We start from the raw sequence: 18,593 nt of genomic DNA, 5'->3' as shown, positions 1-18,593 counted from the left end.
TACATGTCCAAATCATACTGACCAAATAGGCAACTCCGGAGCAAGTGGAGTGCACCAACACCTTCCGCTAAACTAATAGCCTACTAGGAGGTACTGTCAGACTGTCTATTGGGACCTGCGGGCATGAAGCGCAGCCTCCCCAGGCAAAAGGGACGTTAGTACAAATAAAGTACCGAGTATGTAAGGAACGAAAAGTAGTATATAAAAGACATGAAAGAAAGATGGAGTAAAGGACTCAACCTGTAAGTCTGAATAGTTCCGTGAATCATGAAACATTTATAATGGCATGCATGTGCGTATAAATGTCATATCATGCATAAGTATATGCATACATAACGTCATCAAGCCTCTGAGGGCATCCCATCATATCTTCTCAACCCCTGTGGGCAAAATCATCAATGTATACCAACTGATCAGGTGGTGGTACGCCTATAACACCATAATCTTTTTCCATACCCCATATACATATATTATATGCGTATATAACGCCATCTGGTCATGGGTCAATATACATGTATAATGAATGAAATGCATAATGAAGTAAGTCAATAAGATCTCTCGGAATGTCATGAGACCCATGAACATACGATATGATAGTAGGACACATGGGGAATCAAGAACATAGGCAACCTTAGTACTCCTAAGAATAGAATCATTTGTGAAAGTTGCGCGCTTGCTCGTTTCGTTGTATCATATGGATCATGCCAAAAAGAAAGAAAAGATAGCATTAACATACCTAAAGTTGTCAATGCAACTCAACAACAAGCTTACGACAACTAGCGTACCAACCCTATAACAAAGAAATACATGTACAACTTAGATGGCGCTAGTATATTATCTCAAACGATAACTCGATTCTAAAATAAAACAGACAGCATTTCACCTGATTTTACTGCTCCCTCAAGCCTACTATAGGTGAGACAATAACACAATACAACCAGCAACTCAAAAATAACCTAACTACAATTCGGGACCTTTAATACAACAAAACACCCAAACATACCATAACACACCCATTCAACAAGTTATCAATTAGTCTGAAATTGTAACGACGAGCAATTAGGCCACTACCCTACCACATGTGGCGTTTCTCCATGCCCTTTATCCTTCCAAACTCCATCAATCATCAGTACAATTGGCCAACACGAAGGGACTACAAAACAGAAGAATATTAGTCCTCATAAATAAGATAATAACCAGTCCATATACAATTAGTTGAGTCTTGATTTATTACCATTTACAAAATAAAAATAATTTCTAATCTCCTTGAATGATAATGCCCTCAATTTACTAATATATATAGAAATCCAGTACCACCATGTGTCGAGCTTTAATTTTCAATATTATGGTTTTGGAGTGCCTATCTTCAGATCGAGCCCAATGTCCATTCCATTGTATGCAACAGAAGTATACATCCATAGATCATCAGAATTCAAGAGCTATGGGTTATGATTTAATAGGGTTTTAAAAAAAAGAAAACGGGTCGTTTTTTAATATGCTGGATGTCCGTTAGGTGGAGGGTACTTTTAAAAAGTTTGGTTAACGATTAGGGTAAATTTGACATGATAGTATAATTAAGGGTAGATGCGAATAATATATCAAAGTAGAGGAATATATTTGACCCTTTTTCGCTATCAAAATCAAATTAGGAACACTTACCCTCATGTTTTGGATGAAATACATTACCAAAATTACCTTGATCCGTTCTACAAACCTCAAAATTTATGAAATGAGCTCAAAATCCCTAAATTAGGCATTAAATACCCCTGCCAGGCCTCCTTTTTCGTGATCGCGATCACCTACCTTATGATCGCAGTTCACAAAATATACAACATAATTTTACCCTTCATGACCGCGGCCAAGAAGCTCTGCGATCGCTATGAACAAACTTGCTCAATTTTTTCTAGACATCCTATAGTATAATGATTATAACTTCTTGTACAAAGTTTCAAATGACAAACAATTTAATTTTCTAAAAGCTAGATACAAAGGACTATAATTTTTATTTATATATATTATCTCCAAATTCCTTATATATTGCAAGATATAAGCTCCCAAAATCAGTCAAGTGACATCAGAAATATCTTCTGTGCGATCGCAAACAAGCTCTCTGCGATCACGATCCACAAGACCAAAATTGCACTTCACTCTTCGGGAACGCGACTTAGAGCTCCGTAATCGCGATTTATACTCATGTAGCCAAAAATCAACAACTGAAAAGGGCCTAAAAATAGTTTAAATCCACCCAAATTATACCCGAGGCCCCTCGGGACCATGTCCATCATACCAACAAGTCCAAATGCCTAATCCAAACTTATCCAAAGACTCAAAATACAATAATTAATATCAAAACTATGAATCGAAGATCAAAATCATTCTCTTGATGTTTAAACATTCCAACTTCGTCATACGCATCCGAACCACACTTAGACTTTCCCGATTACAAGCAAACTTTGCACGCAAGTTCCAATAACCTAAATGAGCCTATTCGAGGTCTCAAAGCCATAATAGGAGTCCAATAACACAACATTTAACTCCCCGTCATACCTATGAACTCTTCAATTTTTCAAATGGTCAACTTCAATTAAAAAAGCCAAAACCTTTTAGGAACATCCAAATTCATAAACAAACATACACCCAAGTCCAAAATCACCATACGAGCTTATTAAAATGATCAAATCATCAATCTGATGTCGTTTAATCAAAAGTTAAACCTTGGTCAACTCTTCCAATTTAAAGCTTCCAAATTAAAAATTATTCTATCAAACCCATCTCGAACCACCCGAAAATCAAAATCAACCATGCATGTAAGTCATAATATTACCGTATGAATCCACTCGTAATCTTAAATTACAAAACAAAATGCTATAAATCAAAACGATCGGCCGAGTCGTTATATCATTTATGAAATTACTTCCTAGGTCAAGATTCTGAAATTTTATGCTCATACTTATTTCATTTAAGTCCCAAAATTAATATTTTCTCGCTTAAATTATTATTTTTTTGTTGTTGTTGTGGTAGTGTAAATTCTCCAATTTGCAGAATCTAATTAAAAGAGGAAGAAGAAGAACTTACATTGTCTTTTAAGAATAAAAGATTCTGATTAATTTGATTTAAACTCAGGGCAGGTCAATCAAAAATCTAGGTTATGATGGTCTTTTATATTTTTAGTAAGGATTTATATTTAGATCAATGGTACATCACGTGGATATTAATTAATTTTTTTTCCAGATAAATCCGTTATTAATAAGGGCATAATTGAGTCATTAAGATAACAATAGGGAATTTAGGCTCAATAGGTGGATAGAGTATAATTTTGTACCAAATAGAATAGTCTAGGGACAATTTGGCCTTTTTTTGTATAATATATAAATTATACATGTATTATACAGATTAATTTTAATTTAAACAATTGGGATCTTGAAAAGAAAATTGAAAGGGGGTGAGTTGTAATTTACTGAAAGTGAACTCAGAAGGAAAGGCATAATATCGTGCTGTATTTTCCCAGGTATGCCATAGCAGCATTCCTTCGTTTCCTACGTTTTTGACAAAAGAAGACAGCGGAGAAAATCAGTAACTGACAACTCCAATCACAAACCCAGAACCGATCCAATGTCAGAGGATGAGGCAGCCCCAACGGTTCTTGATCTAACGAGTTACCAGCTTCACGATCTCAACTCAGTGGAGCTTCCTCCGAGTCTCACCGAGTTAGACTTAACAACGAACCGTTTGTCCGCTTTAGACCCCCGTATTGCCCAACTCCCTAACCTCAAGAAGCTCTCTCTTCGTCAGAACCTTCTTACCGATGCCGCCGTTGAGCCTCTTTCCTCTTCCCACGTCATTTCTGACATTGAGGTATTCATCTATATCCCATTACTCTAAATATGATTATGTTATTTGATGTTAGAGTCTTTAGTTTAGCAATACGGCCCATGTTCTTTTTTTTGTTGTCAAAATAGAAAAAATGATGAAATTCAAAATAAATACCCAATAGTATATCGATTGGTTCTGAATATTAAAAGGAATTAATGAACTTGTATAGAGCTATTAATTTGCATTGATGCTAAGCTTAGTGATATTGATTAATTGAATTTGTTGGCGCATTTAGTTGCTGAAGAATTACCTTTAAATCACAAATGGATTTGAATTTGGATAATTTTGTTTCTTCAGTAGCCATGATAAGAGAGAAATCAGTCAAAATCACATGAAGGGAAATATTTTCAGAAGGCCTATAGTCTCTCTGATTTTAACGAAATTTAGTTAGAATACAATACCGTGGAAGCAAATGTTCCTTATAAGCAATTTGCTTGTTAAATTTAAGTCATAATAATTGTTATTTCACTTATATTAAGGCTGGTGTTTTCCTGGAGTCCATTTGGTTGTGACTTGAGTGCCTATGTAGGGATAAGAGTAGGTTTTGGAGAGCCATTACTTAGTATAAGAATAAAATAGACCTGACAGTGGACCTCAACTAATCCGGAATTGGGACGTATTTGATTGAATTATTGGTTTATGCAGAAATAGATAGAGTTTACAAGCATATTCACATGAGCTATAGCTGCTTAGATAAAAAAATGGTGAATTTTTGTCTACCTGTATTGTGTTAGTAGTAACCTAGGCTGCATCTTTGATTCGTGAATTCAGTGAGACTGTAACTTGCTATCTAACCTGAAATGTACTTAAAGCTGGTGTATGCTTCTATTGGATCAAAAACTTTATGTACCAAGAAATTGGTGTAGACATTTGGTTAACCTCTCCCTCCCCTTCATAATCTCCTTCCTCATGTGTAACTAGCCTTCATTTGAAACTCATATTAGCTACTATAGCCTTTCTCCATAAAGATTATGATATTTGATGTTAGAGTCTTTAGTTTAGCACCATATTAGAAATGGACAGGCTTCAGGGGGTATATTTCGTATTAATTCTACAATAAGAAAACATTTCAACTTTTAACCTATAAACAATATCAGAATTGATTAGGATTGCTTCTTTTTTTTCCTTGATTGAAATCTTGTTGCTACAAGACTATTTTTATCATTGTATCACAAAGGACTGCTCAATTTAGTGGTTCATATTATTTATATGTTTCCAAAATTATTCTTTGAGTTCATGGTTTTCATTACATAGTAACCGTACGGTTTATTCATGCAAAGGTTCTCTCTGATTTAGATATAATACCTTGCTGACTGCTAGGTGTTGGGATTTTCAAATTGAATAAACTTGTAACTATTGTGTGCTGTTGTTGATTTGTTTTTCAAAAAAATGGTGTATCTATTTTCTCAGCAACCATTGGCTAGAATCTGTTATTGAATAAATTTTCCAAGTTCACTTCGGAATCTGAATAAAGAATAAACTTTTAGTTCTCACTGTTTCTTGATGTTCATAGGAATTATCTTTGCTTTACGGTTTGTGAAAGAGAAGCTGTATGTTAATTTAGCGTTGAAATCCATGCCATTACGAGTTTCGTGTAGTTCAATTTCTTGCGCTTTGACCAATTGTTTAAATCGTGCTGAGGGAAAGTTGATCTAGGGAAACAAAAAGTTTTGGTACCAGGTATTGAGTATATGAAGAAAGATAGCACTTCTCCTACAGAATTTATTATGGCTAACATTCCTTTCTGATGGGGTGGTTTCCGTATCTCAAATTTAATTTCAGGGCTTTCATTTACCTTCTGCTTCAGGTTTTCATATCTTTTTGACTTTTCAATTTCTTTCAGTAACGGGGTTGGAGGGGCTTTGCCGGGTGCGTCTTGAACTATTAAACTATTTGAGTCATTCCTCTTGGACGGCATGGTTTCATTTGTTAAAATTTAAGACAAGGCTTTCATTTACCTTTCGCTTCATGTTTGTTTTTCTTGCACAGGTACCTTTCGGTTCATGTTTTCATCTCTGACTTTTCAATTTATTTCAGTATTGTGGTTGGAGAGGCTTTGCTGGGGGCGCCTTGAAATTTTAAGTATGCTTGAGTCATGTTCTTTTTCACCTTATCTCACACTCTCTTTCAGAGGATGGGAGAGTGTGGGGCGGAGACTTGAATCTCTTATATTTAGGTCTTCTTCTTCTCTTCTCCAGTCTAATAAGTTTCTTTTTTTAGGAAACAATAACAACAACAAAATCAGTGTATTCCCACAAGTGGAGTATAGGGAGGGTAATGTGTACGCAGATTTTATCCCTACCTTTAAGAAGGCAGAGAGACTGTTTCCGGTAGACCCCTGGCTCGGGAAAGATAAACGGAAGGGGCAATGACAAGCAAACCAATCAGAAAACCAAGCGAAAACACAACTAAAACTAGGTAGTGCAATTAGAAATCGAAGCTTAGGCAATAACAAGTAATAACAGAAGTCCAGAAATACGAAAATACACGAAAGCCACTAAGTAATGTACTAAAGCTACTGTAACAAATAATGACAACGCTCGGCTACCTAACCCTCTACCCTAATTCTCAACCTCCACACCTTCCTTTTTTTTTGATAACGTAAATTGTATTAATCATTGAGAAACTCCCGTATACAAGAAGTATACCAAAATGTAGAGAATATACATCAGAACATGATTCTCTACAAAAGACACCCAATCTTCTATACAAATAGGGGCTATATGAGTGCACCAAAAAGCGATCAAAGATAAAAGACTATTCTTAAGATGTGAAAAAGGAGACTCAATCCCCTCAAAAGCTCTCATATTTCTCTCCCCCAAACTATCCACATGAGAGCTAACGGGGCAAACTTCCACGCCTTTTGCTTTCTTCTTCTACGGAAACCGGCCCAGCTATATAGCATTTCCTTTACAGTGCTTGACATCACCTATTGAACACCAAAAAGGTTCAGGATCGCCCTCCACAAAGCCGAGGACACAGGGCAATGCAACAAAAGATGATCAACTCTTCCCCTGAGCTTTTACACATATAGCACCAACTAACAAGTGTAATTCCCCTCTTTCGAAGATTCTCAGCAGTCAAAATCACTCCCCTCGCTGCTAGCCATGCAAAAAAGTACACCTTCGTGGGCACCTTAGGAATCCAGATCAAAGAGTATGGAAAAGAGGCCCCTCTCTCACCAACATACTCTGGTAAGAGGACTTTACGGTGAACAGACCATCGCCACGCAAACCCCATCTCCAAGAATCACAAGATGGCTGAGGCCTGTCTTGCCCATATAGCAGTGTCATTAAATCTTGGAGCTCCGCAATCTCCCAATCTTGCATGTTCCTTTTAAATGAGAGGTCCCATACTACTCCCCCTTCATGCTCCTTACGAATCTGTTGGACCATCAATTCCTTCTGGTTTGAAACTCTGAAGAGGTAGGGGAAGGAGACCCTCAGAGTATCCTCACCACACTACCTATGACTCCATCTCCCACCCTATAAGAGATGTTGCCACTGAAGGATTCCCAATTCTTCATGATGCTCCTCCACATGCCACACCTGAAAGGTGTTGTGATTGCCTTGGTCTTCCAACCCCCTCCCGTGAAATCGTACTTTTCTACTATGACCTTCGTCCATAGAGCATGCTCTTTTACCCCGAATCTCCACAGCTATTTCCCCAACAAAGCTCTGTTGAATACCCTAAGATCTTTCCCTCCAAGTCCACCCCACTTTTTTGGGGAAGTGACTGTCTGCCAATTCACTAAATGATACTTTCTTGTTCCATCCGCTGCATCCCAAAGAAAATTCCTTTAAAGCCGCTCCAATTTTTCTGTGATGCTTACAGGAGCTTGCAACAGGGACAAGTAATAGGTGGGCATACTCGATAAAGTGCTTTTAATGAGCACTTCCTTTCCGCCTTTTGACAAGTACCGTTTCTGCCAGCCTGCTAATCTTTTTTCAACCCTTTCGATCACTGGATTCCAAACCGTAGTATCCTTATGCGAAGCGCCCAATGGGAGACCCAGGTAAGTAGTGGGAAGGGAGCCCACCTTACATCTGAGAACATAAGACAAAGCATCAATGTTAGCAATCTCACCCACCGAGAAAATCTCACACTTCCCGAGGTTGATTTTGAGACTTGATACTATCTGAAACCATTGCAGGACCTGCTTCATGTAGGTCAACTAATCCATGGTCATGTCCTTAGTAAGCCGGAGTAACGTCATATCTTACCTAATCATCTCTCTCCAAATACTTTTTTGGCCTGTCTCTACCTCTCCGTTGACCCTCAAGGCCAACCCCTCACACCTCCTCACTGGTGCATCTGTGCCTCTCCTATTCACACTCCCGCATCTTGTCCTCCACAGAGGTCATGCCTACCTTGTCCCGAATAACTTCATTTTTATTCTATCTAACCTGGTATGCCCGCACATCCATCTCAACATCCTCATTTCAGTCACCTTCATCTTCTGGACATGGGAGTTCTTGACTGGCCAACACACTGCCCCATACAAAATAGTCCGACCACTGCTCCATAGAACTTCTCTTTAAGTCTTGGTGGCACATTCTTATCATACAAAACACTAGAAACGAGCATCTATTTCATCCATCCCGCCCCAATACGATGTGTGCCATCCTCGTTGATCTCCCCGTTCCCTTAAATAACTAACCCAAGGTATTTGAAACTCTCTCTCCTAGGGATGACTTGTGAATCAAGCCTCACGTCTTCGTCCACTACCTGAGTCGCACCACTCAACTTGCACTACAAATATTCTGTTTGGTATTGCTCAACCTGAAACCTTTAGACTCCATCGTCAGCCTCCAAACCTCTAACCTCTCGTTAACACCACTTCATGTCTCATCAATTAGTACAATGTCATCCGGAAATAACATGCACCACAACACCTACCCTTGAATGTGATGCGTCAGTGCGTCGATCGCCAGGGCAAATAGAAATGGGCTGAGGGCTAACCCCTGGTGCAACACAATGTGAAGTATTACGGTCCTCACTCGAGTCTTAGCTCCATCATACATGTCCTTAATAGCCCTAATATATGCAATAGGGGCACCTCTAGCCTCCAAACATCTCCACAAAACCTCCCTCGGCACTTTATCGTAAGCCTTCTCTATGTCACCATGTGTAAATCCCTCTTCCTCTCCCTATATTGCTCCATCAACCTCTTAAAAAGGTGGATTCCGTGGTCGAACGTCCCAACATAAATTCGAATTGGTTCTCAGAGATAGACATAATCCTCCTCACCCTTAGCTCCACCACCCTCTCCCAGAGTTTCATGGTGTGGCTTAGTAACTTGATACCCCTATAGTTTGTTGCAATTTTGGATATCACCCTTGTTCTTACACAACGGGATCATCGTGCTCCATCTCCATTCTTCGGGCATCTTCGTCGTCCTAAAAATGACATTAAGTAACCCAGTGAGTCACTCCAAGCCTGCCCTACCCACGCTCTTCCAAAATTCCACCGAGATTTCATTTAGACCGGTCGCTCTCCCCTTGCTCATGTTACACATAGCCCCCCTCTACCTCCGCAACTTATATACGTCTATAATACCCAAAGTCCCGACGACTGTCGGAATGTTCTAAGTCACCCAATACAATGTTCCTATACCCATCTTCGCTCAAGAGTTTATGGAAGTAAGTCTGCCATCTCCGTCGAATAAGTACCTCATCCAACAAAACTCTACCTTCCTCGTCCTTGATGCACTTCACTTGGTCCAGGTCACGGGCCTTCCTTTCACGCACCTTGGCTAGCCTTTATAGCTTTTTATCCCCTTCTTTGCCTCCAAGTTCTTCATGTAAGCGTTCAAATGCGACAGTCTTAGCCGCAGTAACTGCTAACTTCGCTTCCTTCTTAGCCTCCTTATACTGCTCCTTGTTCGCCCTCTTCTCCTCCTCATCCACGCTCTCCAAAAGCTCCAAATATGCCGCTTTCTTGGCTCACTTTACCTTGGTTAGGAATGGCTGTGAGGAATTTGAAATTACACAATAAAAGTTTGTTTTTTAAATGGTTTTGGAGGTATAGTAGGAGGGGTGAGGAGGTCCGGCAAAAAATGCTAGATGCTATCTATGGTGACAAAGAGGGATGGAGACAGGTATGCTTAACAGATTTCACCTCTGCAAGTGGAAGACTAGTGTGTAAAGGGATCGAACATGGCAGTTATTTCGTCCTTATACTTTTAGGGTTCGTTTGGTTACTGGGATAAGAATACTAATCCTGGGATAGAATATGGGATTGTATTTATCCCATGTTTGGATATGGGTATTAGCTAATGGTGGGATAAATTTTATACCAAAATGGCGGGATTAGCTATCCCGTATAGAAGGTGGGATAGCTAATCCATGGAATATCCTCGTCTATCCCACCTGGTAACCAAGCGACCCCCTAGTTTTTAAAGCCTTGAAAGCACCCAAGATTACTTAAAGAATATGTTTAGTAACTACAGCTTATTGCCATAGTTGACCTTCTCCCTGTTTTGGTTCCTGTATGATTGTCTGGTTATAGACATGACAGAAACAGATCTGTTGGAATTATCTGAAATCATGCATGTGGAACTCTCTTTCCAGGAGATAGTGCTTAGGGACAATCAGCTGAAGAAAATTCCTGATGTTGAGATATTCAAGAAGCTTCTGGTATTTGATGTTTCTTTCAATGAGATATCATCACTTAATGGATTGTCCAAGGTCTCCAGTACACTCAGAGAACTATACGTGTCTAAAAATGAAATCACCAAGATGGAGGAGATTGAGCATTTCCATGAGCTGCAAATACTCGAACTTGGGTCCAATAGATTACGGGTTAGTTTCTCTTGAAGATGACATCAAAAGAAATTTAATATTTTTCAACAGCTTACACTTGTAAATTTGTAATCATAAAAGCTTTATCATAAACTTATATCTTACTTTGTCAAAAAAAAAAAAAAAAGAATAATCAGAAAAGCTTTACAGTAGAGGCAGAACAATTCCCTCCCACTCCCCACCCCCACACACATAAAAAGGAAAGATTGTCAAAGCTCAGATATATATATTTGTAAATGTAAGTATACCACATATCTTTCCCTGGCTCATTGTATACCCTTGAAGTGCTTTGGTTCTTTGAAACAGGTTATGGAACTTCTGGAAAATTTGAAAAATCTACAAGAGCTATGGCTTGGTCGCAATCGTATACGAACTGTTAATTTGTGCGGTTTGAAATGCATTAAAAAGATTAGCCTGCAGAGCAACCGTTTAACTTCAATGATTGGGTTTCAGGTCCTGATAGCTAACAGTTGTGCTTTGTCATTGTAGACGACTTCCATTTTAAGAGTGAGTGATTTTGCTGTTTTCAATTTGCAGGAATGTGTTGCCCTTGAAGAGTTATACTTGAGCCATAATGGTATTGCAAAAATGGAAGGTTTGTCTACCTTGGTAAACCTGCGGGTCTTGGATGTATCAGCAAATAAGCTTACAGAAATTAATGACATTGAGAACTTGACAAAGTATGAAAGCTGTCCTAGCAATTCTAAAGTGTGAGTTACTTTATAATGCTAGGACTTGTCATCATCTTCATGTTCACTTTATGCAGATTAGAAGACTTATGGCTTAATGACAACAATATAGCATCATTGGTAGGTCTGGCAGAAGCTGTTGCTGGTGCTAAAGAGAAGCTAACAACCATCTACCTTGAGCGAAATCCCTGTGTAAGTGTTTTTAAACCTTAGCACATCCTTATTGTATAAACTGGCAGCAACTAGTTTTTTGTTCTTTTTTGGGATGTACATTTTCTTGTACTTGAGCTGGTAGTTTCTTCTGGGTATCCTTCGATCTCTCTTTTCTATCTAAAACTGCTTTGAAGGGTTTTCTAGTGACAGTTGTTCTTAAACTAGATCTTCTCCACTCCACCTCGCTAACCCCTGGTGTCATGAAGGGGAGAGACTAGTCCCAATGTGATAGGGGAAATGACTCTTACAATGCCTATACATCACCGCGAAAGCCAATACATTGAATCTTAAACTTGCTTCATCAAAATTCATCATTGAATTATCAGTATCCTCTGTTGGTTAATATCCAGATCTTCGTCTTCTGCCTTATACAATGTCATGGTGAGTGAATTATGAATTATCTATATATTTCCTTTGAGGCTTCTGATAATTTATCTATTGGGCTCCACCTCCCTAAAAGTGATGCCAACTTCTAGATTTATCGCATAAACAAGATATTGAAAGATATACAAAGGTTTACGTAATTAATATCAGCTCATGAACACATCAGGCGTTGGTGATTACTCTGTGAACTAGAGACGTCCTGGTCGAACAATATAACTACTTTTTTTTTTGATAAGTAAAAGATTTTATTAAAAGTGTACCTAGATGGTACAAGTACGAGTACAAGATGCTACTATGCTACTTCAGCATTCCAGTCAAAACATATTACATGTTTTCCCCTAGAAAATTCAGAAAATCTAAGTATTGTTCCATCCTATCTTGGGTATTGCTAGAGCACCAGTAAAATAGGTTCTTGATACACATTTGTTCTTGACTCTAGCAATGTGTACCCTCTTATTTCAAAGCATGCTTTGTTTCTCTCCAGCTAGACAGTCCACAATATGCATACAGGAATAGTCTTCCATATTTCCTTTAGGTTTCTTTTCATTTTCTGAGCTTGCCAAACTTCCAACAAATTGCTGATCTTCTGTGGTATGACCAGAGACACACCCATGATAGTAAGAAAGAGCTCCCAGCATTGTCTTCAGAAATTACAGTGAAGGAATTGATGCTCAACAGTTTCCTTCTCAATTTTGCAAAAATAACATCTGCTAGCCTACACAGTGGAAAACCCCTCTGTAGTTTATTCTGTGTAAGACAGGCATCTCTAGCTGCTAACCAACCAAAACAAGCTGCTTTTACAGGGGCCTTGGTTTTCCAGATCATCTTCCAAGGCCAGTTAGGAACCCCCTGACTATTCTGATGTAGTAACATTTTATAGCAATTGTTTGGAGCCATCTGCTCCGGAGTGTGGGTAGCGGGAGTTTGTGCTCCTTCCCCAGCCTAAGAGACGGCTGGTAATCATTTAAGTTTCTCCTAAACGTCATATGCCAACCTAAAGATGGCTTAAAATCTGCAATGTGAGCATCTTTATCCAAAGCACAACTAAACAAAGTTGGGAATTTGTTTTTAAAACTCTCATCTCCATTCCAAATATCTATCCAAAACTTTATTCTAGCCTCATTGCCAACCTCCAGATATGTATACTGTAAGAATTCATCCCACCCTTCACTGATTTTCTTCCAAATTTCCCCACATTGTCTCAGTTGAGCAGGATTCTGTCTCCATCCCTCTTTGTCACCATAGATAGCATCTAGCATTTTTTGCCAGGCCTCGTCACCCCTCCTACTATACCTCCACAACCATTTAAAAAACAAACTTTTATTGTGTAATTTCAAATTCCTCACAGCCATTCCTAACCAAGGTAAAGTGGAAGCCAAGAAAGCGGCATATTTGAAGCTTTTGGAGAGCGTGGATGAGGAGGAGAAGAGGGCGAACAAGGAGCAGGGAGCAGTATAAGGTGGCTAAGAAGGAAGCGAAGTTAGCGGTTACTGCGGCTAAGACTGTCGCGTTTGAATGCTTACTTGAAGAACTTGGAGGCCAAGAAGGGGATAAAAAGCTGTACAGGCTAGCCAAGGTGCGTGAAAGGAAGGCCCGTGACCTGGACCAAGTGAAGTGCATCAAGGATGAGGAAGGTAGAGTTTTGTTGGATGATGCACTTATTCGAAGACATCAACATTACTAAGAGCATAGACATTTGTATCCCTGGAAGATGCTTCCAGAGAGAATAGTTTTACCTGATTCATCCTCAATTATCCACTCATATTTTCTAAAAGGAACCTCATAGTTGCTATCACATAGTTGACTAATACTGAGCAGATTGTATCCAAGTTCATCTACAAGGTATACTTCATCTACATAGCATGATGGGATGAGAGGAACTTTTCCAATTTCAATTACATTTCCTTTTGATTTGTCTCCAAAGGTAACTCCATTGAGTTTAGTAACTGATTTGAAAAGTTATTTGTCACTTGTCATGTGTCTGAAACATGCGCTATCAAGATGCCATTTTATTTTTCGATTCCTCTTGCGGTGTTCCTGCAAAAATAACAAATTACTTTGTCTTAGGTAACCAAGCCTCCCTTTTGATTAGATTTTGGGTTGTTTGCCCGATTGGTTGCTTTGGGCTGTCAGACCCAGCCCCTTATATTTCCAAACATGCAATGAATAGATACATGACCAGATTTACCACAATAAAAACAAGAAGAAGGACTAGATTCTTCGATAGGTCTGTAATTCACTGATCCCCTTTTAGAGTTTTTACATATAGTCGATTGGTTTGACTTAATGGAGCTGTGGCTGATGGACTTCTGTAAACCATTCAGCTGCAACTGAAGTTAATGAACTTCTTCTTGAAGCATATCTCTTTCGATCTCACATACTTCTAGTTTCAATTCGCAGTCTTTCTTCCTTCGTTGAATCCTTTGAAGTTCATGTAGAAATTTTTCAAGATCGACATTTTTGAAGCTCATTACATTTATGACGAATAAGTGAACGTATCTCAGTGGTCCTTCGGCTGCCATGAGACTCAAGTTATTTGTTCCTTCGTGATCGGATTCTTCTTCATCACTATTTTCTCCAATCACCATGAATCACATGTTTGCTATTTCTTTATGGTTAGATTCTTCTTCATCGCTCCATGCACCAAAGGATTTCTTATTCCGATAGTTTCCGGTGACTTTCCTTTTCAGATTAGGACATTCGACTTGAATATGACCAATCTTCCCATATTCATAACATCTTCCATCATTTACAACTTTTCCTTTCCTGAAATTTGGCTTGCCTCTTTTACCATTTCTGGTTCTTCTCATCATGTTTGATATTACTTTTGAGAGCATGACTATGTTTTCATCATGTTCTCCACCTCCTTCTTCTTCTCCTTCTTTTTTTGATTCAGCAATAGTGGTTTTGAATGCAACGGTCTTCTTTTTTCTTTTTGCACACGTCTGTTCAAATGAGTCTTTTTAAAGGCAATAAGATCACCTAGAAGTTCATCATAGAAAATTTTATCAAGATCTTGGCATTCCAGTGCAATGGCTTTAGGTTGCCAGGCTCTAGGTAAGCTTCTCAGAATTTTCCCGACCTGTTTTCCATTTTTCACTGGTCTCCCAAAAGATTTGTGATCCCCAACAATTTTACTAAATCGAGAAAAATTCTTCCACTGATTCTCCTTCTTTCATTTGAAATTACTCGTAGTCATAAAAGGTTTATTCTGGTTTTCTTAACCTTATTTGTTCCTTCATAAGTCACTTCCAACTTATCCCACATTTCTTTTGCGATTTCACAGCTTGAGATCTTTTCATATTCTTCACCGTTTATTGCATTGTATATGAGATTTTTTGCCTTAGCATTGACCTGCACCGCAACAGCTTGTTCGTCAGTATAATCATCTAAATCTAGTGGATCAGATGATACCTGGCTTTCAGTTGCTTTGTCCTTTTTTGCTTGTGGAATAGGTAGATCTCCTTTCTTGATAACGCGCCAAACTTTGATGTCATAGAATTTTGCATATGTTTCCATACGCACTTTCCAACGAGAGAAATGATGTCCATTGAAGTAAGGTGGCCTTATTTGTGATGTCCCTTCCTAAAATAATGCTCCAACAACAGTGTTTGTTCCCTTGACCTTTTCTCACTTTGCGGTTAAGCAAACGTCTTTCGCAACGTGTGAGACCTGCTCTGATACCAATTGAAAGTAAAAGAGGAGGGGGAGGGGTGAATTGTAAAAATTCTTTTAATCGACTAGGTTACTTCTTAGTCAACTGCAATTATCCTACAAGCAATAGTTAGCACAATAGATATATATATTATAAGATAGGAAATAAAAGGCAGATGAGACAGAGTTTTTTATATTGGTTCGTGTACAAATGTGACACCTACATCCAGTTCCCTTGGGTCACAAGGGTTCTCTTAGATCTTCGGTCGAAATGAGTTGCAGATGAGTGTGTGGTTTTCTTTCGTTCACCAACGAGTTACAATAGTTGTTCTTGACACAACCTTTCACTTGCTTTCTTTTTCTCTCTATCTTTCGAGACATTAGTAGACTTAGGAATACAGTGTTTTTGCTAAGAAGTAGAAAGACTGAAAACTATATGAAAGCTGCGTGGTGATCTTCAAGTCTTCCTGCTCTTTATATACTCGCCAATGTATGTGATGTATTCTATCTTCCTTGTGCTGAACTCAAATCCCTTTGATTGTGTTTTTTCTTTTGAGGCAGTTGTATTCTAAGAGTAGGGCCCAAGACCCTACTCTTGAATCCAGTATAGGGATTGTGACTGGATTCGTTAAGTCAGTTTGCTCGTCAAATCCTCTTTGATAGCGACAGTCTTGATCTTCTCCATTTCCTTTTCTTGGCAATCTTCCTCTATGCATATAAAGGCTGATTTGAAGCTCTTGATTGGTCTTCTAATGGATGGCTTCCGTAGATCTTGCAATGTTGATTGATTCTCTTTTCTTCTCTGCTACCCTGATCTGCACCTTGATAGATGGTCTTTATTTAGCCGTTATCAAGTAACAAGTTGTCTTCTTGCGTAGTTCTTCTTCATTCTGGTTTAGCTGACCTGCACATGTATTTCTTGCTTTAGTAGTATGCACTTGACTCTTGTTTTGGTCATCATTAAAATGAGAAACCTCACAAAGGGTTCTCACAGAGATGTGAAAGCTCGCGAAGAAAATAATATAAAAGGCCATGAAAATCAGTACAGGTGTAGTAGGCCGTTAGATAAATGTGCAGCACTGGAATTGCGCGGTTGAACATTTTGAGGCGCAACATTCAGAAAGAAATATTTAGGGAAGGCAGAGTCAAACAAGGTGAGACTGGACTCTGACGGCTGGAAGGGATGTCAGTCTTTAGCTGCAGGGTGAACAACGGGACTGGGAAGGTCGATCCTTCCCAAAACATTGTCTATGACGTTGGCATTATGCTTGACTTGTGTGCTAAATCTGTACTCGTTCCTTTTCTCTTTTGAAAAACTTAGGCTCCTAGTGCTTTTGCATTCCGGAAGATGGCCAAACTTAGGTGAATGTGAGGACTCGGGTCCATGAATTTATATACAATCATGGACTCCACAAGATGACTAGTGGGCCTTACCTTGTAAAAGCGTCCTAGACAAGATGGGTTGACTGATAGTGGTGACTTGAACTCATGAACTTCTTGGTTAGAAGTGAAATGCTCTGACCACTGGAGCAACCTTGTCTAACAATAGACTAAATCGTAAAATCCTTCTTTTTTTTCACACTCGAGTTCTGTTTGGAATGTCCTTTGTATATATTATTTGGCACTTCAATATAGATTGAACTAACATTTCATGCTTGCAGGAGATTCCTCAATATCTGCTTTGATCAGTTGTAGGAGATTTCTTAACATCATAAATGTAGATGTTTAGTTCTATGATAGCCATGCTAATGCACTGTATTATGGTTGCAGGCACAATCTCCGAACTATACAAGTTCTTTGAGACAAATATTCCCAAATATCGAGCAAATTGATTCTGAAGTGTATGCATAGGTGTTTTGATGTGGATCTTATGCATAATTGATGCCGATCCCCAAGAATAATAACCTTTCTGAGTTCTATCTTATTATCTGATAGGTCCAGCTGATAAGATGCTGCAAAAAAACAACTTGCTATGCCATGATTTCCAGCCCCTCCATCATTTTCAGGATTTTGGGAGTCCTGTAAAGATGAAATTACTGGGAGCTGCTGACTAATTACTGATCTGGCGATGACATTTGCTTATCGGTTTTGTCTTTGAAAATATTTACTTTTCTTTGGGTCCGGACCACAAAAGGGTTCAAAATATTCTACTTTTTTCTCCAAATTGGAAATGTGATCCTTCTCTCCACTTTTTGGTGTTTGTGTTTTGAACTTAAAGCACTAAACTGGTAGTATCAACTGAAGAAAAAACGAGCAAAACAAGTGTAAATTCGGATATCCAAGTATAAAGTTCTTATGAGACCCTGCAGACCAGCTACATTTCTTTTTCTTTAACAGTATTTGAAGGATAAATTCTACCTTTCAGTGTTAATTAGGACCGGGAGATAAAAGTTCTTATTAATCTTGTTTGGTCGAAACCAAGAGGAGACACAGTAGTAAAAGACGATATAGTTATTATGCATCGTGATTGAACCCAGAATGGACGTCAATATAACCTCTAAATTAAGAATAATCAAGTAGGTAAGTGTCACGACCCAAATCTCCCTCCTCAAAGCCCGGTAATAACAAGTCATAAGCTCTAAGAATCTATTCTAATTGTCTCTATACATCAGTAACTAGGTAAAATAAAGGAGAAACAACATAAGGTATAGAGGGGGACTCCGAGGTCTGCGGATACTAGCAGATATACCTTGAAGTCTACGGAGCAGCAACAAGTACGCAACTAATAGCGGGACAGGTAGGAGGTACCTGGATCTGCACACAAAATATGTCCAAAAGAGTATCATGAGTACACCACAACGATACCCAGTAAGTGCCAAGCCTAACCTCAGTAGAATCGTGACGAGGTCAGGTCAGGGCCCTACTGGTATATAATAAATAAGGCAGGAGCTATAGCAATATAATGAAAGACTGAGAATTTAACAACGAGGAATACAGGAAGATAACAACATAACACATAGGGATAAACAACAAGGGG

General features: G+C 38.8%; 1 protein-coding gene across 3 annotated transcripts; it reads left to right on the top strand.

Moving 5' to 3' along the window:
* Window positions 1-3,457: 3,457 nt before the first annotated feature.
* LOC107799946 (protein phosphatase 1 regulatory inhibitor subunit PPP1R7 homolog) lies at window positions 3,458-17,929 on the top strand. Of its 3 annotated transcripts, none has more exons than XM_075225388.1 (7): window positions 3,458-3,855; window positions 10,446-10,676; window positions 10,983-11,129; window positions 11,214-11,356; window positions 11,443-11,557; window positions 17,387-17,457; window positions 17,552-17,929. In XM_075225388.1, the coding sequence occupies exons 1-7, from the start codon at window positions 3,613-3,615 to the stop codon at window positions 17,559-17,561; spliced, it is 960 nt and encodes a 319-aa protein (XP_075081489.1). In that variant the 5' UTR covers window positions 3,458-3,612; the 3' UTR covers window positions 17,562-17,929. The 3 variants fall into 3 exon arrangements, with proteins under 3 accessions (XP_075081489.1, XP_016478576.1, XP_016478575.1); XM_016623090.2 differs by having other exon boundaries at window positions 3,459-3,855; window positions 17,387-17,467; XM_016623089.2 differs by having other exon boundaries at window positions 3,459-3,855; window positions 17,387-17,929.
* Window positions 17,930-18,593: the final 664 nt, after the last annotated feature.

Source organism: Nicotiana tabacum, chromosome 11 (genome assembly GCF_000715075.1).
Source record: "Nicotiana tabacum cultivar K326 chromosome 11, ASM71507v2, whole genome shotgun sequence".
Taxonomy (NCBI): Eukaryota; Viridiplantae; Streptophyta; class Magnoliopsida; order Solanales; family Solanaceae; genus Nicotiana; species Nicotiana tabacum.
The sequence above is the reverse complement of the archived record's forward strand: the minus strand, read 5'-3'. Positions and strand labels throughout refer to the sequence as shown.

Bases quoted from the DNA above. Each gene is read 5' to 3' on its own strand.
- LOC107799946 (XM_075225388.1), top strand. From the start codon at position 3,613: ATGTCAGAGGATGAGGCAGCCCCAACGGTTCTTGATCTAACGAGTTAC. The intron at 11,357-11,442 runs GTATGAAAGCTG...CACTTTATGCAG, and splicing joins GACATTGAGAACTTGACAAA to ATTAGAAGACTTATGGCTTA. The intron at 11,558-17,386 runs GTAAGTGTTTTT...TTATGGTTGCAG, and splicing joins ACCTTGAGCGAAATCCCTGT to GCACAATCTCCGAACTATAC.